At 42.9% G+C, this 27,891-nt stretch overlaps 1 protein-coding gene across 4 annotated transcripts in view; it reads right to left on the bottom strand.

Annotated features, from left to right (window-relative positions):
* LOC147136044 (interleukin-10 receptor subunit beta-like) overlaps positions 1-22,709 on the bottom strand; it is a 28,443-nt gene extending 5,734 nt beyond the window's left edge. The window contains exons 1-5 of one of the 4 annotated variants that reach the window (XM_086051933.1): positions 22,505-22,708; positions 17,909-18,058; positions 17,318-17,441; positions 9,332-9,486; positions 5,048-5,202 (exon numbers count right to left, since the gene is read on the bottom strand). In XM_086051933.1, the coding sequence (XP_085908059.1) occupies positions 5,048-5,202; positions 9,332-9,486; positions 17,318-17,441; positions 17,909-17,996 (522 nt within the window). In that variant the 5' untranslated portion in view covers positions 17,997-18,058; positions 22,505-22,708. Of the gene's footprint in view, positions 1-5,047; positions 5,203-9,304; positions 9,487-17,317; positions 17,442-17,908; positions 18,059-22,504 lie in introns of all 4 variants that reach the window. The other 3 variants (XM_086051932.1, XM_086051935.1, XM_086051934.1) reach the window with 3 other exon arrangements.
* Positions 22,710-27,891: the final 5,182 nt, after the last annotated feature.

Genomic DNA, 27,891 nt, shown 5'->3' with positions numbered 1-27,891 from the left:
CTTTCTTCAGCTCCGTCGTGTCCGATTTAATCGAAAATCACTTGCCACTTTAGTCAAAGTTGCATTCATTTTTATCATTTCCGTGAGGAGATCCCCGTCGCTGTTTTTAGAGGTAGCCTTAGCGCAAGCAGAGTTAGCAGGGTTAGCTTCCATGGCGGCCGTGGTTTTCAACCGAGTTTGCACACTCCGCTTGCCCTGTTCCATGATGCCGTTTCACCACCGAATCCAACCGGCCCTTATTCAATAAATAGAGCAAGTATTTATGAGGAGTCTATATTCTAAGACACTCGAATTTGTGGACGGAAGACGGAAGCGCATCTAGCGTGCGGCCATTTCCTAGGTTCCCCTCATATGACTCCTGCACACACTATAATTTTTATAAAGCAACATTACATTTCCCAATCACTTCTATGAATTGAAATACCGGTAATTATATATTTTAATAGTATTGCACTGATATAACAAACAACTGCAGACACAGATAGCACAATTGCCTGCGCCAAATACAAACTAGGCCGTTTTTGCAGGGTAGAAAACTTGCTACTATCTTAACAGAAACGCCAACGGTAGACAGGGAGCAAAAGAAGCAGCGTTTGAGCGAAGTATCGATCCCAGGACAATAGTATCAATCCGATCCAAGTACTTGCTTAGTATCGATAATATCAATATTTGGATCAATCAGCCGACCCCCCCATTGTAGAATGCTCGCACCTTCTTTTGCCCCCTCTTGTTGTGGCACCCTGGTGCACACAGCAACTGTCTAACATTGTCAAAGTGTGGCGTTTCCTCAAATTAGCAACAAGTTTTCTGTCCTACCAAAATGACCTTGTTCGTATTTGGCACAGGGCATTGTGGGATGCGTGATGCAAACCGGAGCTCTATCATGTTTTGTACATTTTTATACTTTATTACTTTCAACAAACTACTGTTTTTTGACCTGAGCAAGTATTGTAGGCAAAAGAGTGCTAATTGTGTCAATTGTATTTTTTTAGTTATATGCAATACTATTACAATATGTAATTTCTTTTCATAGATGTGATTGGAAAACACTTTTGGTTTACCAAAAGTATCGTGTGTGAACCTTTTGATTTGTTGGGTATTCCATTTTCCCCAAATTGATGAAAAGCATAAATATGCATGTTGATCTGTTTGTCAATGTTGAACAATTAGTTGAGCATCTTTGGTAGCGTTGGGGAACGGGGTTCTATATTTGATGGTTAGCCCCCGGGGCCTATGTGTCGGTAAAGGCGGCCCTGATGACGAGCAAGTAAGCTACGGGTCAAGCGGGGATTGATAAATTATGTCACGCTAGTCGCACACACTATATCTTTTGTGTATTCTTGCACGTAAAACGTCACACAGCAGCAGATTATGTAGTTTGTGAAGTGAACGCTGATCATTTCTTGGTGTATACTGTGCCTCCAATGTAACGCTATGTAAATGACCACCATTGGTCACCATTCAGTTAATATCCCACGTACAATTTTTCAGTTGTACCAGCTTTTCAACTGAATATCTTTGTATGAAGGTAGTGAAGCTCTTCAAGTGTAAATATATGTAACAAATATGCCGCATGTGGACCATGCCTCCATGCCTTGGATACAAGATTCAGCCAGGAATGCCACAACGTTTGCTCCAATCTCACTTCAAAGCAAGTGAATCACCAGGGAATTTGACAAAGACACGCTAGGACTCAGAAAAGAGACAAACCCCTGATAAAGAGTAACTCTTCGTCACTTAAAGAACATCTACAGACAGTGGGTTGTGTATTTGGATTTGTCTTGGACTAGACATGCTGGAGTCTCCCCAGCTTGAAGTCTGAGGAATCTGCATTCACCCAGCAGGGGGCCAAACCCTAACGAACATGGCAGGGCTGGACAAAGACTGATCCCTAAAGGTCGACATAGGAATTGTAGCTTTAAATTTTCTATGCAGTTCGGTCAATCAAAATTACCTTGAAATGAAACACTGGAATGCATGTGTATGTATTGTTTACTGTGCTTATCCTGCTAACTTGGCATTGCTGAATCTGCTTCTCTATGGTAATAATCATTTTCCTGGTCAGGTTTATGACATAACCGTGTAGATATAGGTTCAAACTCATATCTTTGTCGCTTAAATTTCGGACGCTTTCAAAATGAGATGTTTCCAGCCCAAGTATAAAACGTGATGCAAGTTATAAATTATGAAATGCACAAAGGTTTTAGAAAGGACATTTCAATAGGCTCAAATCTAACTTTAATGTCACGAATTGAGTCTCACCTGAAACTCGAGGGGCGGACACTTTGCACCACTTCCTGCTATATTGGATAAAAAGGTCTCGCATTTGCCTGTTCTCTTTCTCTTGGCAACTCAACGCTCTTTCCACACCCGCTCATGCTCTCCCTCACTCTCTTCAACAGCTCCATTTTCTTGATCATTTGGCTGGATTTTTGATTGCGCTCCCACGTGCACCAAGTCCTCCCCGAAACCTTCGGCAGCTACTTGCAAAAGCTGAGAACCAGGGTTTTCAATCCCCACCACGATGCATGTGGCAAATGAGCTGAAATCCGGCTCTGGGGTGCAAAAGCTGAAGCAACAAGACGGCTTCACTCGTCGTTTGAAGGCCAGGAAGCCTGAGACCGCGCAGCGTCCGGATCACATGAGAACCCAACCACGCTTATGGTCCTGCTTACAGCTGCCTCCTTTTTCTTTTTAGTTTTCCTTTTTCCCTTTTTCCCTTTTTATCTGCAAATGAGTGAAGGTCCTTCCACCTGCTCATCATGTGAGACCTTGCTGATCAAACATAAGTGACCACTTTCCAGCTCACTAGGTCTTCAGTTGGTGCATACAAAATTTGTAGTAAACGCTGGCAAACTTCGTGCATTTCATAAAGTCCGTCACTTTCACTCTAGTGTAGTGAAAATTGGGGGTCACACCTAAGAGTGTAGATAGTTAAAAGCGACTGGGAGCAATGACTGTATTACTCCTGCTCGCCTCTGGGGGCACCACATCAACATTTAAGGTCATTTAGAGGGAACCTTCACTCATTTGCAGATGGAGAAAAAAATAAAGGGAAAAATAAAAATAAAAAGGAGGCTGCTGGGAGCGGGACCAAAAGCTTGATTGGGTTTTCATACGGCCGGGTCGCTGCGCGACGTCGGGCTCCGAAAGGGGACAAACCCCGGTGTTGCTTCAGCGTTTGTGCCCACAGCCGAAGTTCGGCTCATCTGCCACATATGTGTGGTGATGGAGGTTGAGAGCCCCAAACCTCAGCTTTTGCAGGTCGACCACGGGTGATTTCCTGGTGCGTGGGAGCACAATCAAAAATGCAGCCAAAATATTAAGAAAAAATAAGATGAGAGAGAGTTTCAGGATCGAGAGAGTTTCAGGGAGTGTCAGGGGCGAGAGAGTTTGAGCCAGAGAGCCTTTGAGAGCTTGAAAGAGAGAGAGACATAGGGGAGAAAAAGGCCAGACCTTTTATCTCCTTAAGAAAAAGGGGAGGTGGTGAAGTGTCCCCGCCACAGCTCACGTTTTCAGGTGAGCCCCAATTCCTGACAATAAAGTTAGATTTGAGTCTATTGAATTGTCCTGTTTAAAACCTTTGTGCATTTCACAATTTATAACTGGCATCAATTTTCATGCTTCAGCTGAAAACACCTCATTCTGAATGCATCCGACGTTTAGAAGACAAAGATATGAGTTTAAACTTATATCTACACTTCTATGTCATAAACCTGACCAGGAAAATGATTATTACCATAGAGAATCAGATTCATCAATGCAAAGTTAGCAGGATAAGCACAGTAAACAATACACAATCATACATTCGAATAGGTTTCATTTTAAGGTAATTTTGATTGACCGCAAGGCATAGGAAGTTTAAAATTGCAGTTCCCATGTCGACCCCTTGGGGTCAGTCTTTATCCAGCACTGTCAATGTTCATCGGGGCTGGCCCGCTGCTGATTACAAGTGCAACCTTCTGGCTTCCAGCTGGGTGAGCCCCAGAATATCTGGTCCAAGCCGATTCAATTACACAACACTTGTGGTCCAGGTGACGAAAACTCTCTCCTTCTCAGGAGTTTGTTTATATCTGAGTCCTAGCATGTTTGTCAAATCAAATGGCAGGGATTCCCCGGTGATTCAATTAATTTGAAGTGAGACTGGAGCAGACTTGGTGGCAGTCCTGGCCGAATCTTGTGTCCACCCGTGGAGACGTGGTCCACATGAAGGCAAATTCGTTACACTAGTCATCCTTACACCTTCTCACGCTCATCTGTGGACCGTTTTTCCCATACCTCCCAATTATTTTGATATTTGTTTTTACCCTCTTCATTTATTTAGGCTTGCCATATATCGGAGTATTGCTTGTATGTTTCAATAGCTGTAGTTAATAAACATTGTCCATATGCAGAAGTCAAGCGTGAATTGTGTGTGTTTGGGTCAAAGTACTAACCTCTATTTTGGTAAATGAACTCACAACTTATTGTTATTGTAGCGCCTTCATATTTTAAGACTGAGTTAACACGTTTTTTTGTCAAAATCTCCTCTAAATAATCTAAATTTTGGACGTGGCACCCCTAAAGGCAAAGGAGTAATGCAGGCATTGCTCTACACTCTTACAAGTGACCCCCAGTTTCGGTATATTTTTTTTTACTTAAGTGCTCAGTGCTTGGTGCCCAGGTACCAAGTGCCATGACAGACCATGACATTCAACAATCTCTTGCAAACAAAGGGATGACTGAACTATTTATTTATTATTTTATCTAGCATATGTCAGTTTGACATGGTTTTGAACAAGTTTATTTTTGGGCTCTCATGTCATACTCGTGGACCACATTTTTTGAGAACCACCCATTTGTGGATAGATGAACACAGTAGATACTGTAGATATTCAAATGATTTTATGGGCAACAGCCTCCATTTGCTGATTTGTATTAGCCGTCCATCCATTTTCTGAAGTGCTTATCCTCACTAGGGTTGTTGGTGTGCTCAAGTCTACCGTTCCATAAAATACATTTCATGAATGGTTAAAATAAGGGCTCACAACACTAAGTCTGAGCTCACCTTTTCATTCTGGCCATCTTTCCAGTAGGTGATGTTGTAGGTGGCTTTACCATACTCACTCCTGAGGTCTGAGATTGCAAAAGCTGGATCTTTAATTGAAATTCCAATTGTAGTTCCATTGGAAATGAGCGACACAATGGGTGAACCAATCATAGCTAAAGAGAAAAAGAAAGTAAGGCCATTGCAACATGTTAGTAGTATTTAAGTAGTGTAATGTTAATTATTTTTCCCAAAATATTTTTATTGTCACAAAAAAATGATAAAATAACAATGATACATATAGACTACTGGGTTTTTTGTTCCTTTTTTTTTAAAACTTGAACATGAAAATTAACAGTAACAAATATGTTCAATGAACAGGTACAAATTACACAATTTGTGTATATAGAAATTGTGTAACACAACGTACTATGCATATACACAAACAAATGAAAACAACCCCCCCCAGCCATGCACCACCTCGGCTTGACATAACATGGTCAGCGTGGTAAATTGACTATACAGTTAGAAATGTAAAACAAAATAAAAGGAAAATCAAAACAGGCACTCATCTAAGTTTGACGTTTCCCTCCCTTCGCGATCGCGAGGCATACTTTGTAGCACCGCTTGCACTGCGGTGCTTCATAGTTCAGTGGCTCGCCTTTGTCATTCGGTTTGAAGCCGAAGTACTAGCACACCGTACTTCGGGCCCCCGTTTTATCAACGAGTACGGACTTTTCTTCAGCTGGTATCTCTGTTCCTCGTTGTCTTCCACTTTCTTTGTCTACGCAACTTTACTATCTTTCTTAGCATGTAAGGAGGCGGAGGCGATACTATACTGGTACCGGTATACCGTGCAACCCTAGTCTGAACAATTAATTGCATTTGCAATATAATCGCAATTTGAGAGTGATTTTGTAATCGTGAATACTGTGGTTTAAAGAGTCATTACCAGAGATGGGCATTCCGTCTAACTAACGCTCCGTCTATCCGCCTAGGATGGACGCCCATTTTGTAGGCGATAAACGATAGACGGGAAACGCAAAAAAAAGGCGGACTGAGCAGAAGTGTAAGTGCTTTTTTCTCCGTATCGCCTCTAAAGGCCTAGATACACCAAACCGACGTCGGAGGTCGTGAAGCATCGTGGCGTCTGAATACGCCGTCTGATTGGTGTCGTGACCACTGACGTAGTGTCGTAACCCGTCTATAAGCGTCTGGGGGGCGTTTACGCATGTTGAATCGGCGTCACCAGTCGTGACATTCGGTCACTCTGATTGGTTGTTAGCTAGCAAATCAACGCTCGGAGCACCAACGGGAAGTGACACATGCGGATAAACAGTAAGCACGCCTTCGCTGCCTTAATCTTCTTACAAGTACAAGAGCGAGGGTTGACAATTTAAGTATTTCACAATATAATCACAATACTTCGCGTGGGAGTTCAATGTGAGCGAAGAATATAGCTGAAAGCATTGTTTACGTTTTCATAATCCGCCCCGTGTATAATCCGTGTTTCATGAAATGAATTGATATGCAGTAAGTGGCAAAGCTATTGATTTGTTTACAATATTTGCAGAGCAGGGCAGTCCGTCCCTGGGCCGGACCGGTCAAGATCGTTTTCGCAATAAAATTAAATGCATCGTCTAGTCATCTCCGTCCCTTTATGGTTGTAGCAGGCACGATATGCATTGTTGTCGCTGTCTTTTTGAAGCGACGCCCCCCGACTTGTTTCAAAACAATTTGTGTCCACAAGTATATTCAGACGCTAGCACATCAAGTTGGAGTTCATGCACTTTTTCTGGCGTTCACTACTTCCGGAAATACGCCATAGCAAACGTGCAGTGTATAGTGGTTTGCTGGTATGCTTTTATTTTCAAGGCCGGGAAGGAAGGGAAGTGTGCAAAATAAATAAGTAACTTGACTACCACTTCTGCGACTTCTTTTTCTACGACTCTTCTCTATAATTATTGGACCCAAATAATTATACAATACGACAAATCCAACCCCGGGGCTCGCAATGCAAGGAAGCATGCAGTTGGGTAAATACTACTGGCGCATTTGAAGCATGTCCACAGCGGGTTCGAAAAGTAAAGAAGGGTACCCAAGTCAAGGGTGGAGGGTAACGGCCGGACGGGCAAAAAGTGGCCAAGTGCCCACCTCTGATTATTTGTTTTATTTATTTATCCGTCTATATGATAAGTTGAGTGAGTAATTTAACAAGTGCAGTCCATGTTTATATATCACGTTTCATGAAATGAAGTGACGTGTAGGAAGTGATAGAGCCACTGGATTCATTTTTATCAGTCTATTTAAGAAGTCGAGTGATTAAGAAGTGCAGTCCACATTTACATCGTGTTTCATAAAATTAATTGATATGTAGGAAGTGACAAAGCTACTGATTTGTTAACATTATTGTAATATCCACTTGAGTTTGTGCCTTTACACTGTACCAGGAGCTGAGATATTAATTATTTTCTAGGTGTTGAATTTCCGCGAAAATGTCAGGTCTAAGGTCTCAAATTCTTTTGGAATTATGTTTCTATCTGCTACAGGGGCTGAGATATTAATTATTTTGTAGGTGTTGAATTTCCACGAAAACGTCAGGTTTTCAAGGGTGACTCCAATGACGACCGTAGGTTTTAGGGAGATTTCGGGCTTCAGGCTTTAATGGCTTAATCTGTTTATGTAAGGCGCAAAATGCACATTTCGACACGAAATGCACATTGACTCAAACTGCTATGTGAACCCGTTTATTTGGAGCCTTGGTACGAGTTTGTCCCTTGGTACACTGTAAAGGCACAAACTGTAAAATTTACAGTATTGTATATACTTATGTTTACACCATAACTGTGTGGCAGACTTATGTTAGGTAACCAAACTGCACATCGAAATATTCAATAAGTTTATACCTGTAATTGTAGCCAAAAGTCTTTTATATGAATTAATGCTTCATTTTGCCTTTACCTCAGTATTCCATAATGCATAATAGTTCTGATATTGTTTGTTGTAATAAAGATTTTTGAAAAATACATCAGAAAAGGACCTTGGAAAAAAAACAAAATCGCAACTCATATAAAAATTGCAATTTTTAGGAAAAAAACGCAATTACATTATTTTCCAGAATCTTTCAGCCCCACTCACAACACAGTCCTTGGATGGCTGTTTGCAGTATCAGTCTTCAACCAATTAAAGTCGGGAACCCACAAGCGCGTTTCTACCACTAAAGCCGGGAGCGCTGTAGCGTGTTCCTCCCTTTAAAGCCGGGAGAGCATATATGTCATTTTCTTTTTTTAATCCAATTCTGGGTCTCTTAGCCAATGAAATGCATCAGAATAGACATGTGACAATGTCGTGAGTCGTCAGAGGATATCCGGAATTTTTTCGAGGAGTAATGGCAGCACAAACGATCGCTGGACCTCTAAGTCACGGCAGTGATATAGACGACGCACTTGCAGACTTTAAAGCCATGAAACCAGCCAACCGTGATATATGGTGAAGATATATGTTTGTAGACAGGGACGATTTCAATGTCTTTGTAAGAGAATACAGAATGGTAATTACCACTCGATTATACTTTCATTAAAAATAGTGCAGTCACTTGCATCTTCGATTGAAACAGTAAAGATTAATAAACTCGGGCCTGTGTTTAAGACACATCTAAGGTCTCAAATTATTTTGGAATTATGTTTCTATCTGCTACAGGGGCTGGGATATTAATTATTTTGTAGGTGTTGAATTTCCGCGAAAATGTCAGCTTTTCAAGGGTGACTCCAATGACGACCGTAGGTTTTAGAGAGATGTCTCATGAGGGGATTCAGGCTTTAATGGGTTAATCTTTTTAAGTAAGTTGCAAAATGCACATTTTGACACAAAATTCACATTGACTCAAACTGCGATGTGAACCCGTTTATTTCCAGCCTTGGTATAGCAGCTGGAAAAGAGTCATCCACCTGAGCCATCAGGAGTGAAGTAGACATGTTCCGGCAGGCTGTGGTAACCAGTTAGTTATCTGGCATGAAAAGTTGGTAATGGTCCCAGCCAGTGAGAGCTTACTGCACCATGAGAGGTAAAATCCTGCCCGAGTTCCATGTTCGGCCAAGGTATGTCAATTAACATCGCGTACCATTATTTAATTTGATTATATATAAAAACCCATGTGGATTTAATACTAATTAGAACTATTTTAAACATCCCACAGGTTGCTTCAGTGCCTTTTTCATTCATGCCACAAGTCAAGATTTATTTTTAATACACATCCCCAATATTTTCTCAAACACTCACTATCACTTTCCAAGGTAATTTGTTTACTTTCCACCCAAGAAGAGTGCTCTGCCCCTCGCTGTGCCTGTACTCTGGCTGTATATCTTCCATACAAGCTGAGGAAGGTGTTGTTGAGGCTGCTGAAGTCACATTCAAGGGTGGATATGTTCACACAACCCACAGGGCACATTCCGACAGAGGTACTATGGAAAAAAAACACAATACTCGTTAAAAAATTGTCATGTGCAGTTTGCGGTGATTCCTCCCTCAATTCAAATAAATGTATGAGAGGTGTGCCAGAAAGGTTCTAGGACTCGTCCCAGCTGCCAGGAAAGATATATTTCACAACCTAGTTTTCCCATTCAGTAGGGGCGAGACAATTAACCAGCCTGTCTTCAAAGAGATCCTGCATCGTTTGCTTTGTTCAGTGTGCAAGAAGAGGGGAGAGTTGTCACAGGAAAACTCCTGGCTGCTTCATCATCAGCAAGAGCTCCCTATACCCTGAGCATCCCACATTTCCTGGCCGAGAAGAACCTGTCCGTGCTGCTCCCTACTGACATGATCTGGCTCTGTGTGATTCCCCCCCCCCCCTTTCCGAACATCAAGGGAGTCATCGTTTTGAAAACGTGGATGACATCAAGATAGTGACAACGGAGCTGCAGAAATATCCAAAAGGCTGGAAAAGTGTTCGTCTCCAGGGGAATTATTTTTCAAGAGGAAAACTTGTGGTTTGTATTTGAAATATTTATTTTTTGACATCAGTCCTGGTACCTTTCTGACACAACTAGTAAGTATAGCCCCAGCACAAGAACTTTGAGTTCCTGGTAGCAGGAGTTCCTGGTAGTAAGAACTTGTGTGTGGCCCAATAGTTAGCATTCACACAGAGCGACAGTGGGCAAGGTAGTTTATTCAAATTGGACTGATGATGAAAGTCAATAGGGGAGGGGAGGTAACGGCCAATCCCGACTCAGGTTCAGAAAACAGCTCAGCCGTGATTGGCCGTTACCTGAGCCCTGAGCAGTTGTGATGTAATTTTCAGTCGACAGAAGTGACAAAATGGCTAAAACCGGGTGAATTAACTCTTATTGGTTTAATGGTTATCCCCGGGGCCTATTTCATTTATTTTCTTTATCTGATAGGGACAAATACAAAAACGTAGACAGACTGTAGCACAGCAGTCTGCTGTGTACATCGTAGTGCTTTTTGCAAATAGCTTTATAGCAAAACAAAAACAACTGTGCCGCCTGTCCCTGGATGGGATTTTATAAACTGTTAAAATACAGGTTGATCACATGACTGTGGCTCGAAAGGAGAGTAGTAAAAAATGCTAAAAAAGATGTCCGGACCATAAAAACACTTCCACATTCGTGGCCCTTCAGCACATCACTATTTAATTTTATTTTTCCTTCATTGGGACATTTTGCATGAAGGGCATTCTGCCAAACAAGTGAACTTTCTTTTTGCGCCAGATCTTTGAAGTAAAAAGCCGCATTCAATCAGTGAATTGGTATCAGCTGTGGTTGGTTATTGTGCGCTTTCCAAGGTCAAACTTGGTGCATATAAATTGCAACTAACAGCTGTTATCAAGTAAATGCTGACAAGATGAATCAACTCCTTCGCTGGTCCTCGCCGTTTCTGTTGCAGGACGGATTGAAAATCTCACGGGTGCCAACAGACGTTCAGCTTGTCTTTCATTTGCTGAATGGATGCTGGACTCTAACTGGCTTTGGATTTTCTCACGGTGATTCAATTTTGCTCAAGCTTGAGCTATAAGGGGGCGAGGCAAGCGCGTCCCAGGCTCAAGGCAGCGCGTCCCATCCCAAGTCCAGCGCATAGTCGTATAGTTGCCCCTATTCCAATATTGCAATGCTTTTCCAATCATACTCTTTTTTTTTCTGTGGTATCTTTATATTTTCAATTTCAGATGAATGAATGAATTAATGAATGAATTTAAAATATATATTTTTGTATTAGATTATCTATTTATTAAAACATTACACCATGCATTGCTTTAAAACTGCCATATATTTTATAATATGACTTCATACGTAATCATGTTGTGCATATAACACAATGTCAGTTGTTTTACTTGATCCTGTGATTCATGTGGCGCCACACGCGCTTTCCCAGTTGCTCTGATTCATGGGGTGCCGCACACGCGTTCCCTGTCGCTTGCTGCCCTTTCGCGCCACAGCGCACCATCTGCATTGACTCTGTCTGGAAATAACTTCGTGCAATAATAAAAATAATAATAATAATAATAATAATACATTTTATTTTTATAGCGCTTTTCATAACACTCAAAGATGCTTCACAACAAGAATAAGTGAATAAAAATAAAACCTACAGTTAACACAAATATAGTTAAAACCAACAGAGAAAAAAAAAGTAGCAAAGATTAAGAGGTGTCAAAAAGCATGGCGGAATAGGTGAGTCTTGAGGAGTGTTTTGAAGGATGGCAGGTCTGCGCAGTTGCGGATGTGTTGAGGAAAGGAGTTCTAGAGGATGGGGGCGACAACAGAGAGGACTCGGTCCCCCCAGGTTTTGTACTTGGTCGTGGGGATGGCAAGGAGGTTCGCATTTGAGGAGTGGAGGGTGCGGGAAGGAGTGTATGAGTGGAGAAGATCGGAGAGGTAGAAGGAGGCCTGGTTGTGAAGGGCTTTGAAGGTGAGTAAGAGGAGTTTAAATTGAATGCGGTGGCAAACGGGGAGCCAGTGGAGGTTTTTAAGGATGGGAGTGATATGATCACGGGAACGGGTGTGAGTGAGAAGGCGGGTGGCGGCGTTCTGGATTTATTGTAATTTATTAAGGAGTTTGGAGCTTGTGCCGTAGAGGATGCGTATTACAGTAGTCAAGGCAGGAGGTGATGAAGGCGTGGATGAGGGTTTGAGCGGCAGTGAAGGAAAGTGAAGGGCGGAGGTGAAAAATTTTCCTGAGGTGAAAGAAAGCAGTTTTGGTGATTTGGGTGATGTGTTGATCAAAAGAAAGATTATTGCCAAAGAGGACGCCAAGGTTGCGACAGTGAGAGGAAGCGGACAGGGTGGAGTTGTCAAGAGTGAGGTTAAAGTTGGATGTAGTTTGTGTAAGGGAGTTTGGGCCAACTATTAGCAGGTGGGATATAGAGCAGTTGAGAAAAAGAAAGTTTGTTTGCATCCAGGATTTAATATCGGAAAGACAGTTGGACAGAGTGGAGTGAATAATGGAGGTGATGGATTTAGTGGAGATGTACAATTGGACGTCATCAGCGTAGCAGTGAAAGCGGAGACCGTTATGACGGATAATTTGACCGAGGGGGAGAAGGTAGAGGATGAAGGGAAGAGGACCAAGCACAGAACCCTGGGGGACACCATGGGACAGGGGGGCAGTGGATGAGGAGCAGTTGTTGATGTGGATGAATTGTTTCCTGTTTGTGAGGTAGGAGTGAAGCCAGGTGAGCCCTTTGTCAGTGATGTTGACAGATTGCAGGCGATAGAGTAGGATGGAGTGGTTGATGGTGTCAAAGGCGGCGCTGAGGTCGAGGAGGATGGGAATGGAGAGTTGGCCGGAGTCAGAGAAGAGGAGGAAGTCGTTGGTGATTTTGAGGAGGGCAGTTTCAGTGCTGTGCGCGGAATCCAGATTGAAATTGTTCTCTGAAGAGTTGGTTATTGTCGAGGTGGGCTTTGATTTGGGATGCGACGACACGTTCTATAATTTTGGACAGGAAGGGGAGATTGGAGATGGGTGGGAAGTTGCTCAAGATGTCAGGGTTGAGTCCAGGCTTTTTGATGAGGGGGGTAACAGCAGCAAGTTTTTGTGAGGAGGGAGGGTTGAGGGAGGAGTTAACTATGTTGGTGATGAGGTGAGAGATGGTGGGAAAGCAGTGCTTTACGAGGGATGAGGGAATGGGATCCAATATGCAGGTTGAGGATTTCATTGTTGAGATGATTTTGGTGAGCATGGCAGAGGAGACGGGTGTGAATTTGGAAGGGGCGGGGTGATAGGAGGGACAGCAGTAGGTATGAAGAGAAGGGGGAGTGGTGATTAGTGAGGACTGGAGGATATCAACTTTAGATTGAAAGAAGGATAGGAATGAATTGCATTTTTCTGTGGTGAAAGTGGTAGAAATGTTGTCACAGGGTTTGAGGAATTTGTTGACGGTAGAGAAGAGTGCCTTTTGGTTATTGGAATCAATGCGAATGAGGTTGGAGTAGTAAGCAAAGTGGCTGGAGTTGAGGGCTGTCTTGTATAGCTGAAGGTGATCCGTGTAGACAATGCGATGGACCGTTAAACCTGATTTTTTATAGAATCTTTCAAGCTGGCGTTTAGAGGTTTTTAGTTGGCGGAGTTCCGGGGTAAACCAGGGGGCCAAGTGAGTAAAGGAGACAAATTTGATGGGGCAAGTTGATTGAGACAGGTGGCGGGAGTGCTGTTGTAGTAGTAGTTAGTAAGGATAGTGGGGTCGTGAAACAGTGGAGGAGGTGAAATGGACAGGTGGATAAGGACGGAGGTAGTGAAGTCAAGTGGGGAGATGGAATTAAGGTTTCTGAATGATATAGTGCGCTTTTCCTTGGGGGGGGGGGTGTTGTAGGGCCATAGTAATTGCCAAGTGGTCAGAAATACTGAAGTTAGTGCTAGAGATATTTTGAATGGTGGTACCGGTAGAGCAGACCAAGTCCAGAATATGGCCATGGGTGTGGGTGGGGAAGTTGACATGTTGAAGGAAGTTGAGGCAATCCAGAAGGTCCAGGAACTCAGAGGCATGGTTGCAATTGGTGTCGTCGATATGGAGGTTGAAGTCGCCGAGAAGCAGAGTGGAAGGTGTGATGGGTGTGAGCTGTGTGATGAAATCGGAGAAGTCGGAGAGAAATGATGGGTTGAACTTGGGGGGGACGGAAGATAACAGCAATGACCAGAGGGGAGGGACCACTGAATTTCAAGGTGATGTGTGTGTGATTGAGAGGGTGAGGTGGATATGGTGTTGATTTTGAAATCTGTTTTATGGACTGAGGGGAGCAGCACGGGCCTCTTCCACTATGAGGGACAGTTGACCAGGACGCAGGCTTGACACCCAGCTGCGTCCTGTCATGTGGTGCGCCTCATCAGGGTGATGTGATGGTGTGAATCTATGTTGGCTAAAGCCCTAGTACTATCAAGAGTGAAACGCCTAATGTGCAATTTCATATTTTGAACCCTAGATGTCGACATTAATCGATTGACTACAATAAACTTGCCAGCTGTGACAACCCTATAAAAGGTCTAAAAAGTTTAAAAGCACAGATTCTAGTAAAAATTAACATACCAAAGTCAATGCACATATAATTGGTCCTCAATAACCTAAGCACAGATGTGCTACAAGTTTATAGAAGCAGTATATGTTGCTTGCTCAGAAACTGCTTTGTGTATTAAATAGCCCATGTGCATTGGCTCTCAAAGAATGTTACATGAGATGTAAAAGGGAACAAGAATCATCCTGTTGTCTACATAGGAGAGAATGTGACAATAAGAATTGTATTTATATGTTATCCATTATATTGCTTGCTTGGATATACAACGTTATGTGCTCAGATTATTTTATCATGAATGTTTTAGAATAAGTGTCCTGAATGGTCACAAGGTTGATCCATTTGTCACAAACATGTTATTCACTTTCGAGCACCTGTTTTGTCACAAACATGTTATTCACTTTCGAGCACCTGTTTTGTCAAACATGTTTTTCACTTGGAAGACGATGTACTTGTTGATCCCTAGATAATGAAGGGTTTGCTAAAGTTAGTCTATAATTAAGTGAGCCAAAAAGAGCCCAGTTTACAAAGAATGATCAAACCAACACAGACTTTCGGGAAGATGATGGAAAAACACTGGCTGATTACCTCATCAAACCACTGAGAAAAACAACTTTGACGCATGCGTGGTTAGCCGAAATGACAACACCTAAACCATGTTTTTCTCAGTAGAAAAGTTTTAACACATGCGCAGTTAATGTAAGAACCTCCCAAAAACCAGAGACCATAAAAAGGGAAGCAATCAAGGCTCCAGGCCCTTTTTCTTCCCTCGTGCCGCGGTTACAACAAGATGCTTCGACAAGGAGAGAATTTTGCATTTTCTTGGGACACTTTTCTAACTACCAAGCAAGAAGGATTATTTCTCCTGGATTTTGGATATTTCCAAATGACTGCTTCAATAAGGTAACTGAATAGAATTCACTTTATATTGCGCGCTTAAGAAATTGGCCAGTCGAGCATTTGAGTTTCTTACTTCCCAATAGTTCCTTGGAGTGTGGAGATTCTCTGCTCCAGCTCAGAGATCCTCTCAGCGAGGCGGGCGCAGCCGGACGGAGAGGTAAAAGGAGGCATGGGTGGAGTGTGGCACGGGTAGAGTCTGTTGATGTTAGTAATCGTACTATTGTGCCGGTGATTTGGTGTTGAAGTGTCACCCAAGATAGCATTTCAGATTGTGTTATCACGCAATACTATTGCGCTTTATTGCAAAACGTTTACATTATAAACACAATAGGTTTTCTGTTTTTATTGCGTTATTTCGCAATAAGAATAATTATTCCAAAATAACGCACCCTTATTTTAGGAGGAGAACAAAATACTTCCACTTCTGGGTCTTAGCTTTAAGTGTACAGCGGCGCTGGCATGAGCATAAATGACAGTTTGGAGAGATTTTTACGCTCCAGAGATGTCCCAGACAAGGACATACTTCGCAAGCAAAGGGATAAGGTATGTACTAAATGTTAACAGTTAGTTAACAAAACAAAATCAAAATTGCTCTCCTTTTTCCTCGGCAGTGAAATGAGTGTCCACTCGACGGCAGACTATGCCTGTGAGTACAATGTTACTGCAGGGAACGCACATGAAAAGTGTTGTGCATGCAGGTAATAAAGGCGGCTCTGTGGTATCGCAGAACAGAGGTCTTTCTTTTTAAAAGAACCCAAGTCAGTCGGTACTTGACGTGGTTATGGACGTTGACAGGGACGGACAAAAACCCACTTCTGTCCTTGCTTTAGTCCGTCCATTAAAATACAAAATTCTTGTCCTCAGTCCCCAAAATGGGCATCCCGGACGGACCGTTCCATCCCTGTGACGGAATGCCAATCTTTGGATTTTAGCATACCAATTCAGGGAAACTTGTCTTTTTCTGTGCAAGAAAATCTTTAAGTGCGATGTCACATTGTCATTTGAAAGATTAATTTGATACAAACTTCTTTTGATCCTTTTTGTCATTTTTGATTGTCTCACTCACACTATCACCAGCGAGTGCTTTCTCATTTGGCTGTCTAATAAAAATCAACAACACGTAGCCTGGTTACAAAAAGTGAGAGGAAGAGCACAGATCTTTCTGCTCCTGTATGACAAGTGCTTCAATAACACTTCCTTTAGCAGTTTCCCTACGGGTGGATGGATCTACGGTATGTTGTAATTCGTCTCGCGCTGTGTATCCATCATTGGCAACATGCATAACGCATTGTTGTGATCTGAAAACTAGTGATATTCCTGTGTGACTGAAGTCGGAAGCTGTTGCATGCAGGTGGAAATCCCACCTACGAATTCATGATCTTCCAATTACAAATCGCTGTGGCATTTGTGACGTTCAAATATCATTTCCATTTGGTCCCAAAAAAATCTATTCAAAGTGTGTATGTTATTTCTTCAAATGTAGCATTGCTTTTAATTAAGACAATGAACAGTTGATGCCAGAAGCGGCTACATTGAATGAATGCGGAAGTCAGTCCCGTGTTGACAGACACAATCGTTTCCCCAAATCGCAAGTCAAGCAATAAACAATGAGAATGGCGCTTCTCATCCATGCCACGACCATTCGGATATCAAAAATAGAACATAAATTGAGGTAATTTCTTCCCCCAAAATTTTGTAGTTAACTCGAATTTTGCGTAAAAAGGAGCATTCGTAATTTGAGATTCTAGTATATAATGTATATGTGAAAGTGGTGCACATACAGTAAATGTGTGCTTGAATGGGTCGAAATGTTCAAGGAAAACCTTCGGCGGTTAAAAAATGGCGTTTTGGTGCTCAGATCACGTTGACTTACTTGCATTCTGTTTTGTAGAAAAGGTCACCGGTTACTCCCTCAGGTGAATCCCACCTCAGCACCAAATTCATGTTCATGGAAGTTAAACGGACATTTCTGGGTGGGCTGAGGACAGCTAAAACCACTACAAAGTGAGGAAAAGACATCAAGTTTTATAATGTTAATATGGTGATGCATTAATTAGAAATTTCACAGACAATGCTGAAGTTGAATAATAACCACCACAATATTTATACCCAAGACAAATTGTCAAACAATTCACTCCAAAAACTGATGAAAAGGTGTCACCAATTTACCTCTTTAAGAATAGGGTAGTAAAGGAAATCAAGAACATGTAAAGCACACTATTTTATGACTACTCTGAATAATTCCCATGGAAATTCTAAAATTACTTGGAATTACATTTAAAAAACGGACAGGTTAGAGCCAAAGCAAGAAGGTAAAACAAAACAAATGCACATTTTCCTGAATGGGTACATCTTAACAGAACCTAAAGTACCGTAATTGCTTAAGTTTTTAATCATTACTGGTCCCGGTGCCAAAGACCCCCCACCCGAAGGAGCTCAACAGCTTCAGACCAGTGGCGCTGACCTCTCATCGATGAAGGCCATGGAGGGACTGGTCCTTGTCCACCTGCGCCCCCTGGTGAGCTCCTCAATGGACCCACTCCAGTTTGCATACCAGCCTGGTATCAGTGTGGATGATGCCATCATCTACCGCCTTCACACTTCACTCTCCCACCTGGAGAAGGCGGGGAGCACTGTGAGGATCATGTTCTTTGATTGAGACAAGCTGGGGCGGGCGGGAGTGGCCCACCACCTCACTACATGGATTCATGACTACCTCACAAACCGGCCACAGTATGTGAGGACACAGGTGTGTTTGACGTGCTTCTCTGCTAACTGGGGCGCCGCAGGCAACTGTCCTGGCTCCCTTCCTGTTCACCCTCTACACATTGGACTACAAATACACCACCCCTACCTGTCACCTGCAGAAGTTATCTGACGACTCTGCGATTGTCGGCCTCATCACAGATGGAGACGATCGCGAGTACAGAGAACTTAATCAGGGTTTTGTGGACTGGTGCCAGCTGAACTGCCAGATCAATGCTGAGAAGTCCAAAGAGCTGGTGGTGGATTTCTGCAGGCGCCGACACTCTCCACCTGCACCAGTGAACATCCAGGGAACAGATGTTGAGAGAGTCTCAACTTACAAGTACCTGGGAGTTCATCTGAACAATGAACAGGACTGGAGCGACAACACAGACACTCTCTATCGGAAGGGTCAGAGCAGACTCTTCCTACTCAGGAGGCTGAGGTCCTTTGGGGTGCAGGGGACACTCCTCAAGGACCTTTATGACTCAGTGGTTGCATCGGTTATATTCTATGGAGTGGTCTGCTAGGCAGGCGGCATCTCGGCCCGGGACAAAAAGAGGCTGGACAAACAGGTGAGGAGGGCCAGCTCTGTCCTGGGCTGCTCCCTGGACTCGGTGGACTTAGTGGGGGGCAGGAGGATGATGGCTAAGCTGTCATCAAAACTGGACAACTCGCCCCACGCCCTCCAGGGCACTCTAACAGCACTCCACAGCTCCTTCAGTGATAGACTATTACACCCTCGCTGTGCAAAGGAGAGATTCTGCCGCTCCTTCTTGCCTGCCGCTGTCAGACTGTTTAACGAGAACATTGGGTAGTCTCTACAAACTGGCAGACATGAGTGAAATTGTACAGTCCTGCACCTGAGCTTATATTGTACAATACTCAACATACCCCACCACTGTATTTTTATCCAATGCTGTACTTTATATTTTACTGCAGCACTGTTACTTATTATCCCTCTGTACTATGTACAGGCTATAGGAGTGTTTCTTCATACTGTATATGTAGATGTATGTAAGTGTGTGTATACATGGGTATAAGTGTATTTACATAGGTTTGTTTCAGAATGTTTGCTGCTAATGTACATTAACAGCTACATTATGCCGCCGTCTCTGTGTGACCTATATCTTTGCTGCTGTAACACTGAAAATTTCCCCTTTGTGGGATCAATAAGGGCCTTCTTATTCTTATTGTTATACTTTATTGGCTCTGCCGCAGAAATCTCTACAAACTTTGTTGTAATACCAAAGAATGAATACCCTGCATTGTTTGCAAGATAAAGATTTACCATAACAAATATTACACAGTTCAAAGTTGTGAATATAATTTAATCCCTCAAACCATAGGATGTGTTTGGAATGGATACAAATATGTTAAAAGATCTAAGTACAGCTTTGCCCATTCTCATTGTCTCCATCATTAATCACTCAATTTCAACAAATCACTTTCCCAAGGCTTGCAAATCTGATATGGTTACCCCAGTTTTTAAATCTGGTGACTCAGGATCTTGAATTGCGACTACCGTCCAGTAAGTATCCTATGAGCCATTTCCAAAATTGCAGAAAAATGGGTGCCAGAGTATATTGTCCAGCACCTCCCCCTCACTCCGTGCCATGCAGTTTGGTTTCAGACCTAAACATTCAACTGAAACTGCCACATGCCTCTCATTGAGAAAATATCTTCTCTTGACAAGGGTGGAGTTGTAAGGGCAGTATTTTGGGATCTCAGAAAAGCCTTTGATACAGTAAATCACACTGTTCTCCTCAACGAGCTCTCACAAATTCATTTTTCTTGTGACGGCATGAGCTGGATGCAATCATATCTGTGTGAGCGAACGCAATTTGTAGCAATTAACAACTGCAGTTCTGAGTCTCTTATAACTAGTGGGGTGCCACAGGATTCGGCGTTAGGCCCCCTTTTATTTAGCCTTTATATCAATAATTTGCCTACCATTTGCTCTGATGTTGATTGCTTAATGTATGCCGATGACACCGTCTTATTTGTTCATTGTCATTCCAAAGACATTGTTGCAGCCAGACTACCGGTAACTAAAATGATGACTCGTGTTACAACATGGTTGCAGGAGTGCTGCCTGCCACTAAATATGTAAAAAGAAATGTGGCTATGTACTTTAATAAAACCAATAGAGCTTGTCATAATCCTGAAATACTTGTAGCAGGTCAATCATTGCCGATTGTAACTTAATACAAACATCTTGGGCTAGTGATTGATTCAAAACTTTCCTTTAAATTTCATCTCGATAAAGTATATAAAAATGTAAAAATGAATCTTGCAACTTTTGGTCGATCCGTAATGATATGTCAACTAATGCGGCAAAAGGTGTCGTGCCCTCAAAGATTTCCAGTCACTTAAATTATTGTATAAAAAGTTGGTCTCAGGCTACTCGGAATGCAAAAAGATAATTGGATCATTTATTAAAATTTGCAAGTCCGTCAATCGCCATCTATCTGCAGCCTCGGTACCCTTCCGCCCTGTATCCGCCTATTTGTCAAACCGGACCAAATAGTAATCGCTTATTGGTCAGTCCGTTTTCTATTTTAATTGCGCTTCCGTCTGCAAAACGGACGGACGGATGGGTCCATCCAGCATAAGAGGGATACAGCGTCTAGCGCTCTTATTGCATATAGTACGTTTGTAGTGACAACAAATTCAGCCGCAATCTTTTGACAGACAGTTACCGAAATTTTCCTACACATATTACACGACACACTAGCAAATGTATTTATGATGCGGACTACGAGCGTGTAAGATGACTGTTAAGCGATATCAAACATGCTGTCAAGTTTAACGTGCTCGCAGAATGTAATGTTATGGCGTCGTTAGTTATGTTTCGCCAACATTTACTTGCTTTGACAGTGGTACGGTGTATTTGTTTGCTCAACTTGGTGATGGTTTTCTGAGTGTGTATGTTTACTTAGCCTTTATTGATTTTGTTCTATTTATTGTATTGTTTGTAAAGTGCTTTGTTACAGCTCTAGCTGTTATGAAATGCGCTATATAAATAAAATTGTATTGTATTGTATTGTATTGTATTTTCTTTGCCGTGCTTGTGGAGTCGCAGTTTTCCTCCTAATCCATACAGTGCATGGTGGAACAGATTTGTAAGTGAATTGCTCTTCAGGGCGACCATATTGGCACATCTAATAATGTTATTCTGACCGACGTCAGTCTTGTCAACCCTGAATCATTTCCAGACTAGGGACATGGACTTGCTATTAAATTACATCGCTGAGACAGGACACTCCTCGATAATGTAAAACTGCACAACGTGAAAGCAACGTTGACGATAATATCAATGACGATATATAATTTCCCACCCCTACTAGTGTCTTTCTGTTTATATGTATTCCTTGTAATTGTACTTTAATGCTTTTTTTTTTTTTTTTTTTTTTACACACATCATGGTCAGGGGATGACAGATGAAAAATAGCCTCTTGGCTAATTCTGTCTTTAAAAAAAACACCAAAAAAATTATGTTCTTTCATTTGTTTTGTTGAAAATTGCAACATCTCCTTTCAAATAAACTAATCTAATCTACTTGTCATCAACGGGCCTGCCTTTTGACATCCAATACACTCAAACTAAGTATTTGAGTATTGTGTTTGTGTGTGTGTGTGTGTGCACGTGTCTATGTGTGGAGTGGAGCCCATCATTTATAGCACAGGTATCAAACTCAAGGCCAAGGCGCCAGATTCGGCCCACAACATCATTTTATGTGGCCATCGAAGGCAAGACTGTTTGTTGACTTGACATGTTTCTTTGAAATTGTCTTCACTATTAACACAACATATCGACATTTCACATGTCCTGTGAAAAACACTTAGGGCTTATGTCAATTGTATGAATGGGGTTTCCGTGTTACAAACATCGCATTCATGTGAAAATTAAAAAATAAAATCATAATAAAAAATTGGACAGAAGTGTTTTTCACAGGACAGCAACTATAAGAGATATTGCAAGCGTTTGTTACCAACCCCCCACCCCTTTAAAAATACAGCGAAAAATTGTAGAACAAACTATTTACTGGCTTCTGATTTCAAAACTAGTTATCCATCCATTTGTTGTGAATAATGTGATAATATAAGGCGATCATACATTTGTATGGGTTCAGTGTCTTAACGGCCCTCCGAGGGACACCATAACTATGTGGCCCGCGACAAAAATGAGTTTGACACCCCTAAGCTATATACGAACACTTGTATATCAAATCGAAATTTCCACGTGCAATTGCAGGCTTAGCTACAGAGTGAAAACTATGTGATGCAAAATTACAATTGAATTTAAAAATTACCTGTTGCTCCAACCAATCTTAAGAATACAATTACAGCATTTATAGCAATCGATGACATATCTAAGAGCGTCTGTCATTAGTTTGATGTAGTCCAGTTGGTGACGCATGTTAACAGTCTTGTATTTCCTGGAAGCCAACGTTTAGTCACCTCTAGCACCCACACCGGCAGCGCCATAGATAATGATGGTCGGAAATATGATGAGCCCCTTTTGACCTGTAGGCTTTCGGCGACGCTAAGCTAGGAGGGTCAAAGGCGTCAGCACTTTCTAAGCGTGTGGGCGGCAAGAAAACCGAAAGGAAAGATATCTGCACATTGTGCTACAAACGGTTGTACACAACGTCGAGCAAATACGACAAGGGAATCGGGAATAACATTTCAATTGTGCAAAAAATAATAAATACAAATACATTTTTTATACATGTTCTGTATTGATAGCGCACGTTTTGGCATTGAAAAAAAAATCATGATAATCGGTTGAGACAAATAGAAAATTACGACTCACATTCTGTAACTATAAATAGCCTTTTAGGGGAATGTTGTCCCTTTCAACATGGCCGTCAAATAGGCACGCGCTGGAGCATGCACACCTCAATCATAAGGAGGTGGCATGGTTGGCTGAATGCTGCAATGCCGTCAGCGTGTCCGCCATATTCGATGTGGCATATCTACCCGTGAAGTAACTAAGTACATGAATTGCACTACAGAAAGCGAGTTTCTACAAATATATGAAGTTAATTTGACACATTTACTCATTCACGCACACATAAATATATTTCAGAAACAAATAGGCAAAAAACAACATATGCAATATTATTATGATGATTATGAATATTTACACCCATCTATATTTCAATATCATAGTAACAGTTGTACTGGCTGTAAACACTCATTCTGGGGTAACCCATAATAGTCATGTACCAAGGGGTTTTGCCATTATTCTGGTTCCGTGTTGTACTGCTTGTACAAAATTACACATTGGATACAAACTCCCTTACAAACGCTCTGTGCAGGTTTGTTTGAAGAAGTGGTTACTCGCTCTGACAACGGAACCAATTAAAAGGGAGTTGAGAGAATATCCTGCTGCATTCATTTAAATCACAGCAAAATGCGGTGGTGCCTTAAAATACAATTTTTTTGTTCTGTGACCACGTAACGCTTGTACAGTATCTAAAATAATTCCCCAGTGAAATGAATGGAAATTGTTGTGTGGCAGGCTAGTGGTGGTAGGACCCATGGTAGGGCGCTCAGGTGAAAGCAACGTCCGCCTCAGGAGTCCAGGAAAATGGATGGGCTGCAGAGGTGAGTTGAGTGAGGGGTGACGCAACCTTGCTGTAGTCTCTGATAAATCGCCGGTAAAAGTTGGCAAACCCCAAGAATTGTTGTAGTTGCTTGAGGGTGGCGTGCCAAGGCCAATTAACCATTGCCTCGATTTTGGCTGGATCTGGTCTGAGCTGTCCCTCAGCGAGGATGTAGCCCAAAAAGCTGACTGATCTAGCACTGAACTCACATTTTTCTGCTCAAACAACTTGTTGTCATCAAGGCAAACATAAACAAATCGGTTCAGCATGTCCCTGAGGACATCATTTATAAGGGCCTGGAAAACAGCCGGGGCATTGGTGAGGCCGAAAGGCATTACAAGATATTCAAAATGACCTAAGGGGGTCTAAAGGCAGTCTTCCATTCGTCACCCTCCCTGACTCGCGCTAAATGATAGGCATTTCTCAGATCTAGTTTCGTAAATATAGTCGCTTTATTGAGTGGTTTGGAAGTCGGATCAATGAGTGGGAGAGGGTACTTTTTTTTATTGTGATTGCGTCAATGCACGGTCTGAGGGTATTGTCCTTTTTCGACACAAAAAAGAAACCTGCCCCAAGAGGGGAGGAAGAGGGTCTGATCAGTCCTGCAGCCAGGGAGTCACTGATGTACTTTTCCATGGACTCCCTCTCAGGACGAGAGAGGGTATACAATCTACTGGAGGGTAGGGGAGCACCAGGAAGCAGGTCGATCGCGCAGTCGTAGGGTCGATGTTGGGGTAGCGAAAGGGCCCGAGACTTGCTAAAAACCTCACCTAAAACATGGTATTCCGGTGGGACGGAGGACAAATCCGGAGGAGAAAAGGAGGAAGGACCAGGGTGAGAAACTGGGGAAGCAAAACGCAAACAGTGAGAGTGGAGTGACAACACTCCAACTAACTATGGCAGAGGACACCCAATCAATGTGCGGATTATGAAGCCTTAACCAGGGTAAGCCAAGGACAATGGGTGACGACGGACAGCGAAGAACGAGGAGTGTAATTTGTTCTTTATGATTCCCCGAAATAGTGAGAGAAAGTGTGATAGTTTGGTTGGTCACAGTTTCAAGTGGACTGCCGTCAATAGCACTACCAGGTCGGGGGGAGTCAAGGCTCGTCATGGGAAAATTAGCGGACCTGGCAAAATTATCATCGATAAAGTTATCATCAGCCCCCAAATTTATCAACACCTGTAATTTTACTGAGGAATTACTAGAGGAGACCGAGACGGACAAGGTCATGCAGTGAGGTGAGCAGAAGGATGCAGTCTAACGGACCAGGGTGCTGGCTGTGGTAGCCGAGTGGGGTGCTCTGGTCCGGAGTGGACATTGGTGGATGAAGTGTCCAGATTGTCCACAGTAGATGCAAAGGCCCTTAGTAAATCTTCGGGTGCGTTCCTCTAGGGTGAGATGGTCCTGCCAATTTGCATGGGCTCATCGCCCGGTGCCAAGAGAGGCTGTGGTGTTGACCCCGCTTGGGGAACGGGCATTTGGGTGTTGGCACCAAAGGGGAAGGAAGGCAAAGCACACCTGGACACTATTTGTCTTTCTCTGAGGTGATTGTCTATCCTAATGATAAGACTGATCAGTTGCTCGAGGGAATCAGGCTCATCTTGAGTGGAGAGCTGATCTTTGAGCTTCTCCGATAGTCCAGCAACATAAACAGACTTAAGGCTCGCCTCATTCCAGCCACTTTCCGAAGCCAGAATTCAATAGAATAGTCGGCTGCAGACTGGGAACCTTGACGTAGAGACATCAGATTCCTCCCGGATGCCTGGCTGCGAAAAGGTTGGTCGAAAACCCTGCGCATCTCTGAAGTAAATGAATCGTAGGAGTCCAAAATGATAGACTTGGACTCCCACAGAGAGTTGGCCCACTTCTCTGCCCTGCCTTTGAGCAAATTGATCGTATAGGTCAACTTGGCACGGTCTGAAGAAAACGATGTAAAAGTAACAAATAAAGTTTATTAAACAGAGAATCAAAGTCACAAAGAAACTGAGGGCCGGGCGTGGCAGTGTCTGAGCTTTCAGTGCTTGGGACTGTGAGAGAACAAAGAAGAAAAGAGTCCGAAATTGAAGCACTGGGTTAACCCGGGAAAGAGTTCTAAAAAACAAAGTAATTAACTAAAATTCACTAGTACACACTAGGAGTCATTTCAAAGTGCAACAGAGAAAAAACTAAACACAAGGGTACAACTCGCGATCTTGATTTGTCAGCCGAAGGTGAATACAACCTGTTCGTTTGCAAGAGACAAGACGTTCTGGCGAGGAGTAGAGATTTGACCGGAGGCTAAATACTGGATGAGTGATGTGACGTGAGCTCAGCACACCTGTGCACACCCGGTCCTGAAAACAAAAACAGAAACCAGCACAGGAAAGGGAACTACAAATCCTTCAAAATAAAAGGAACAGCAGACTACTCACAACAGTAAATGTCAATAAGAATAAGAATAAGAATAAGAAGGCCTTTATTGATCCCACAGTGGGGAAATGTTCAGTGTTACCGCAGCAAAGATATAGGTCACACAGGGACGGCGACATAATGTAGCCATTAATGTATAACATTAACGGCAGACATTCAGGATCAAACCTATGTAAATATACGCGGTAACTATGTGTATATACACATGTATATACGCACCAACATACATCTACATAAAAAGTATGAGGAACACTCATTTTAGCCTGTACATTGTACAGAGGAAAAATACTCTAAGTAAGTGACAGTGCTGCAGTGCTGCAGTGAAATGGAACAGCATTGGATACAAATAAAACTAGACTAACAGTAGTGGGGAATGTTGAGTATTGCATGTCATAAGCTCAGGTGCAGGACTGCACAATTACACTAATGTCCGCCAGTTTGTAGAAACTACACAATGTTCTTGTTAAAGAGTCTGACAGCAGCAGGCAAGAAGGAGCAGCGGAATCTCTCCTTTGCACAGTGAGCGTGTAACAGTCTGTCACTGAAGGAGCTGTGGATTGCTGTTAGGGTGCCCTGGAGGGGGTGGGCTGGGTTGCCCAGCATTGATGACAGCTTGGCCATCATCCTCCTGTCCCCCACTGAGTCCACAGAGTCCAGGGAGCAACCCAGGACAAAGCCGGCCCTCCTGACCAGTTTGTCCAGCCGCTTCATGTCCCAGGCCGAGACGCCACCTGCCCAGGTGACCACTCCCTGGAAAATGACCGATGCAACCACCGAGTCATAAAAGTTCCTGAGGAGTGTCCCCTGAACCCCAAAAGACCTCAGTCTCCTGAGTAGGAGGATTCTGGTCTGACTCTTCCTATAGTGTGTTGTCGCTCCAGTCCAGTTTATTGTTCAGATGAACACCCAGGTACTTGTAAGTTGAGACCCTCTCAACATCTGTTCCCCGGATATTCACTGGTGCAGGTGCAGAATGATGGCGCCTACCGAAATCCACCACCATTTCTTTGGATTTCCCCACATTGATCAGGAGGCGGTTCTGCTGGCACCAGTCCACAAAACCCTGAGTAAGTTCTCTGTACTCCCGATCACCTCCGCCTGTGATGAGGCCGACAATCGCAGAGTCGTCAGAGAACTTCTGCAGGTGACAGGTAGGGGTGTTGTAGTTGAAGTCCAAGGTGTAGAGGGTGAACAGGAAGGGAGCCAAGACAGTTCCCTGCGGGGCCCCGTGCTACAGAGGAGCACGTCAGACACACAGTCCTGTGTCCTCACATACTGTGGCCGGTTTGTGAGGTAGTCCTGGATCCATGTGGTGAGTTGGTGGGCCACTCCCGCCCGCTCCAGCTTGTCTCCAATAGGGTGGGCTGGATGGTGTTGAAAGCACTGGAGAAATCAAAGAAGATGATCCTCACAGTGCTCCCCGCCTTCTCCAGGTGGGACAGTGAAGTATGGAGGAGGTAGATGATGGCATCATCTACACTGGTGCGATAAGTTAGGTTTCAGCCTCCTAAAAAATTCCAACAAAAATGTTTGTCATGTGTTTTTAATGAGAAAAACAGCACTCCATAATATACTTCAAAGAATCATTGAGTGATGACATACTTACGTGGGATTAAAAACAAACAGTTTTAGCCACTTTCTCCTGGAATGCATATTGTGGTGCTCATTCTGGTGT

This window comes from Filicampus tigris, chromosome 14, assembly GCF_054856515.1.
Source record: "Filicampus tigris isolate MCC_2025a chromosome 14, RoL_Ftig_1.0, whole genome shotgun sequence".
In the NCBI taxonomy this organism is placed as follows: domain Eukaryota; kingdom Metazoa; phylum Chordata; class Actinopteri; order Syngnathiformes; family Syngnathidae; genus Filicampus; species Filicampus tigris.
Note: the sequence above shows the minus strand (reverse complement) of the source record. Positions and strands in the feature narration are given on the sequence as shown.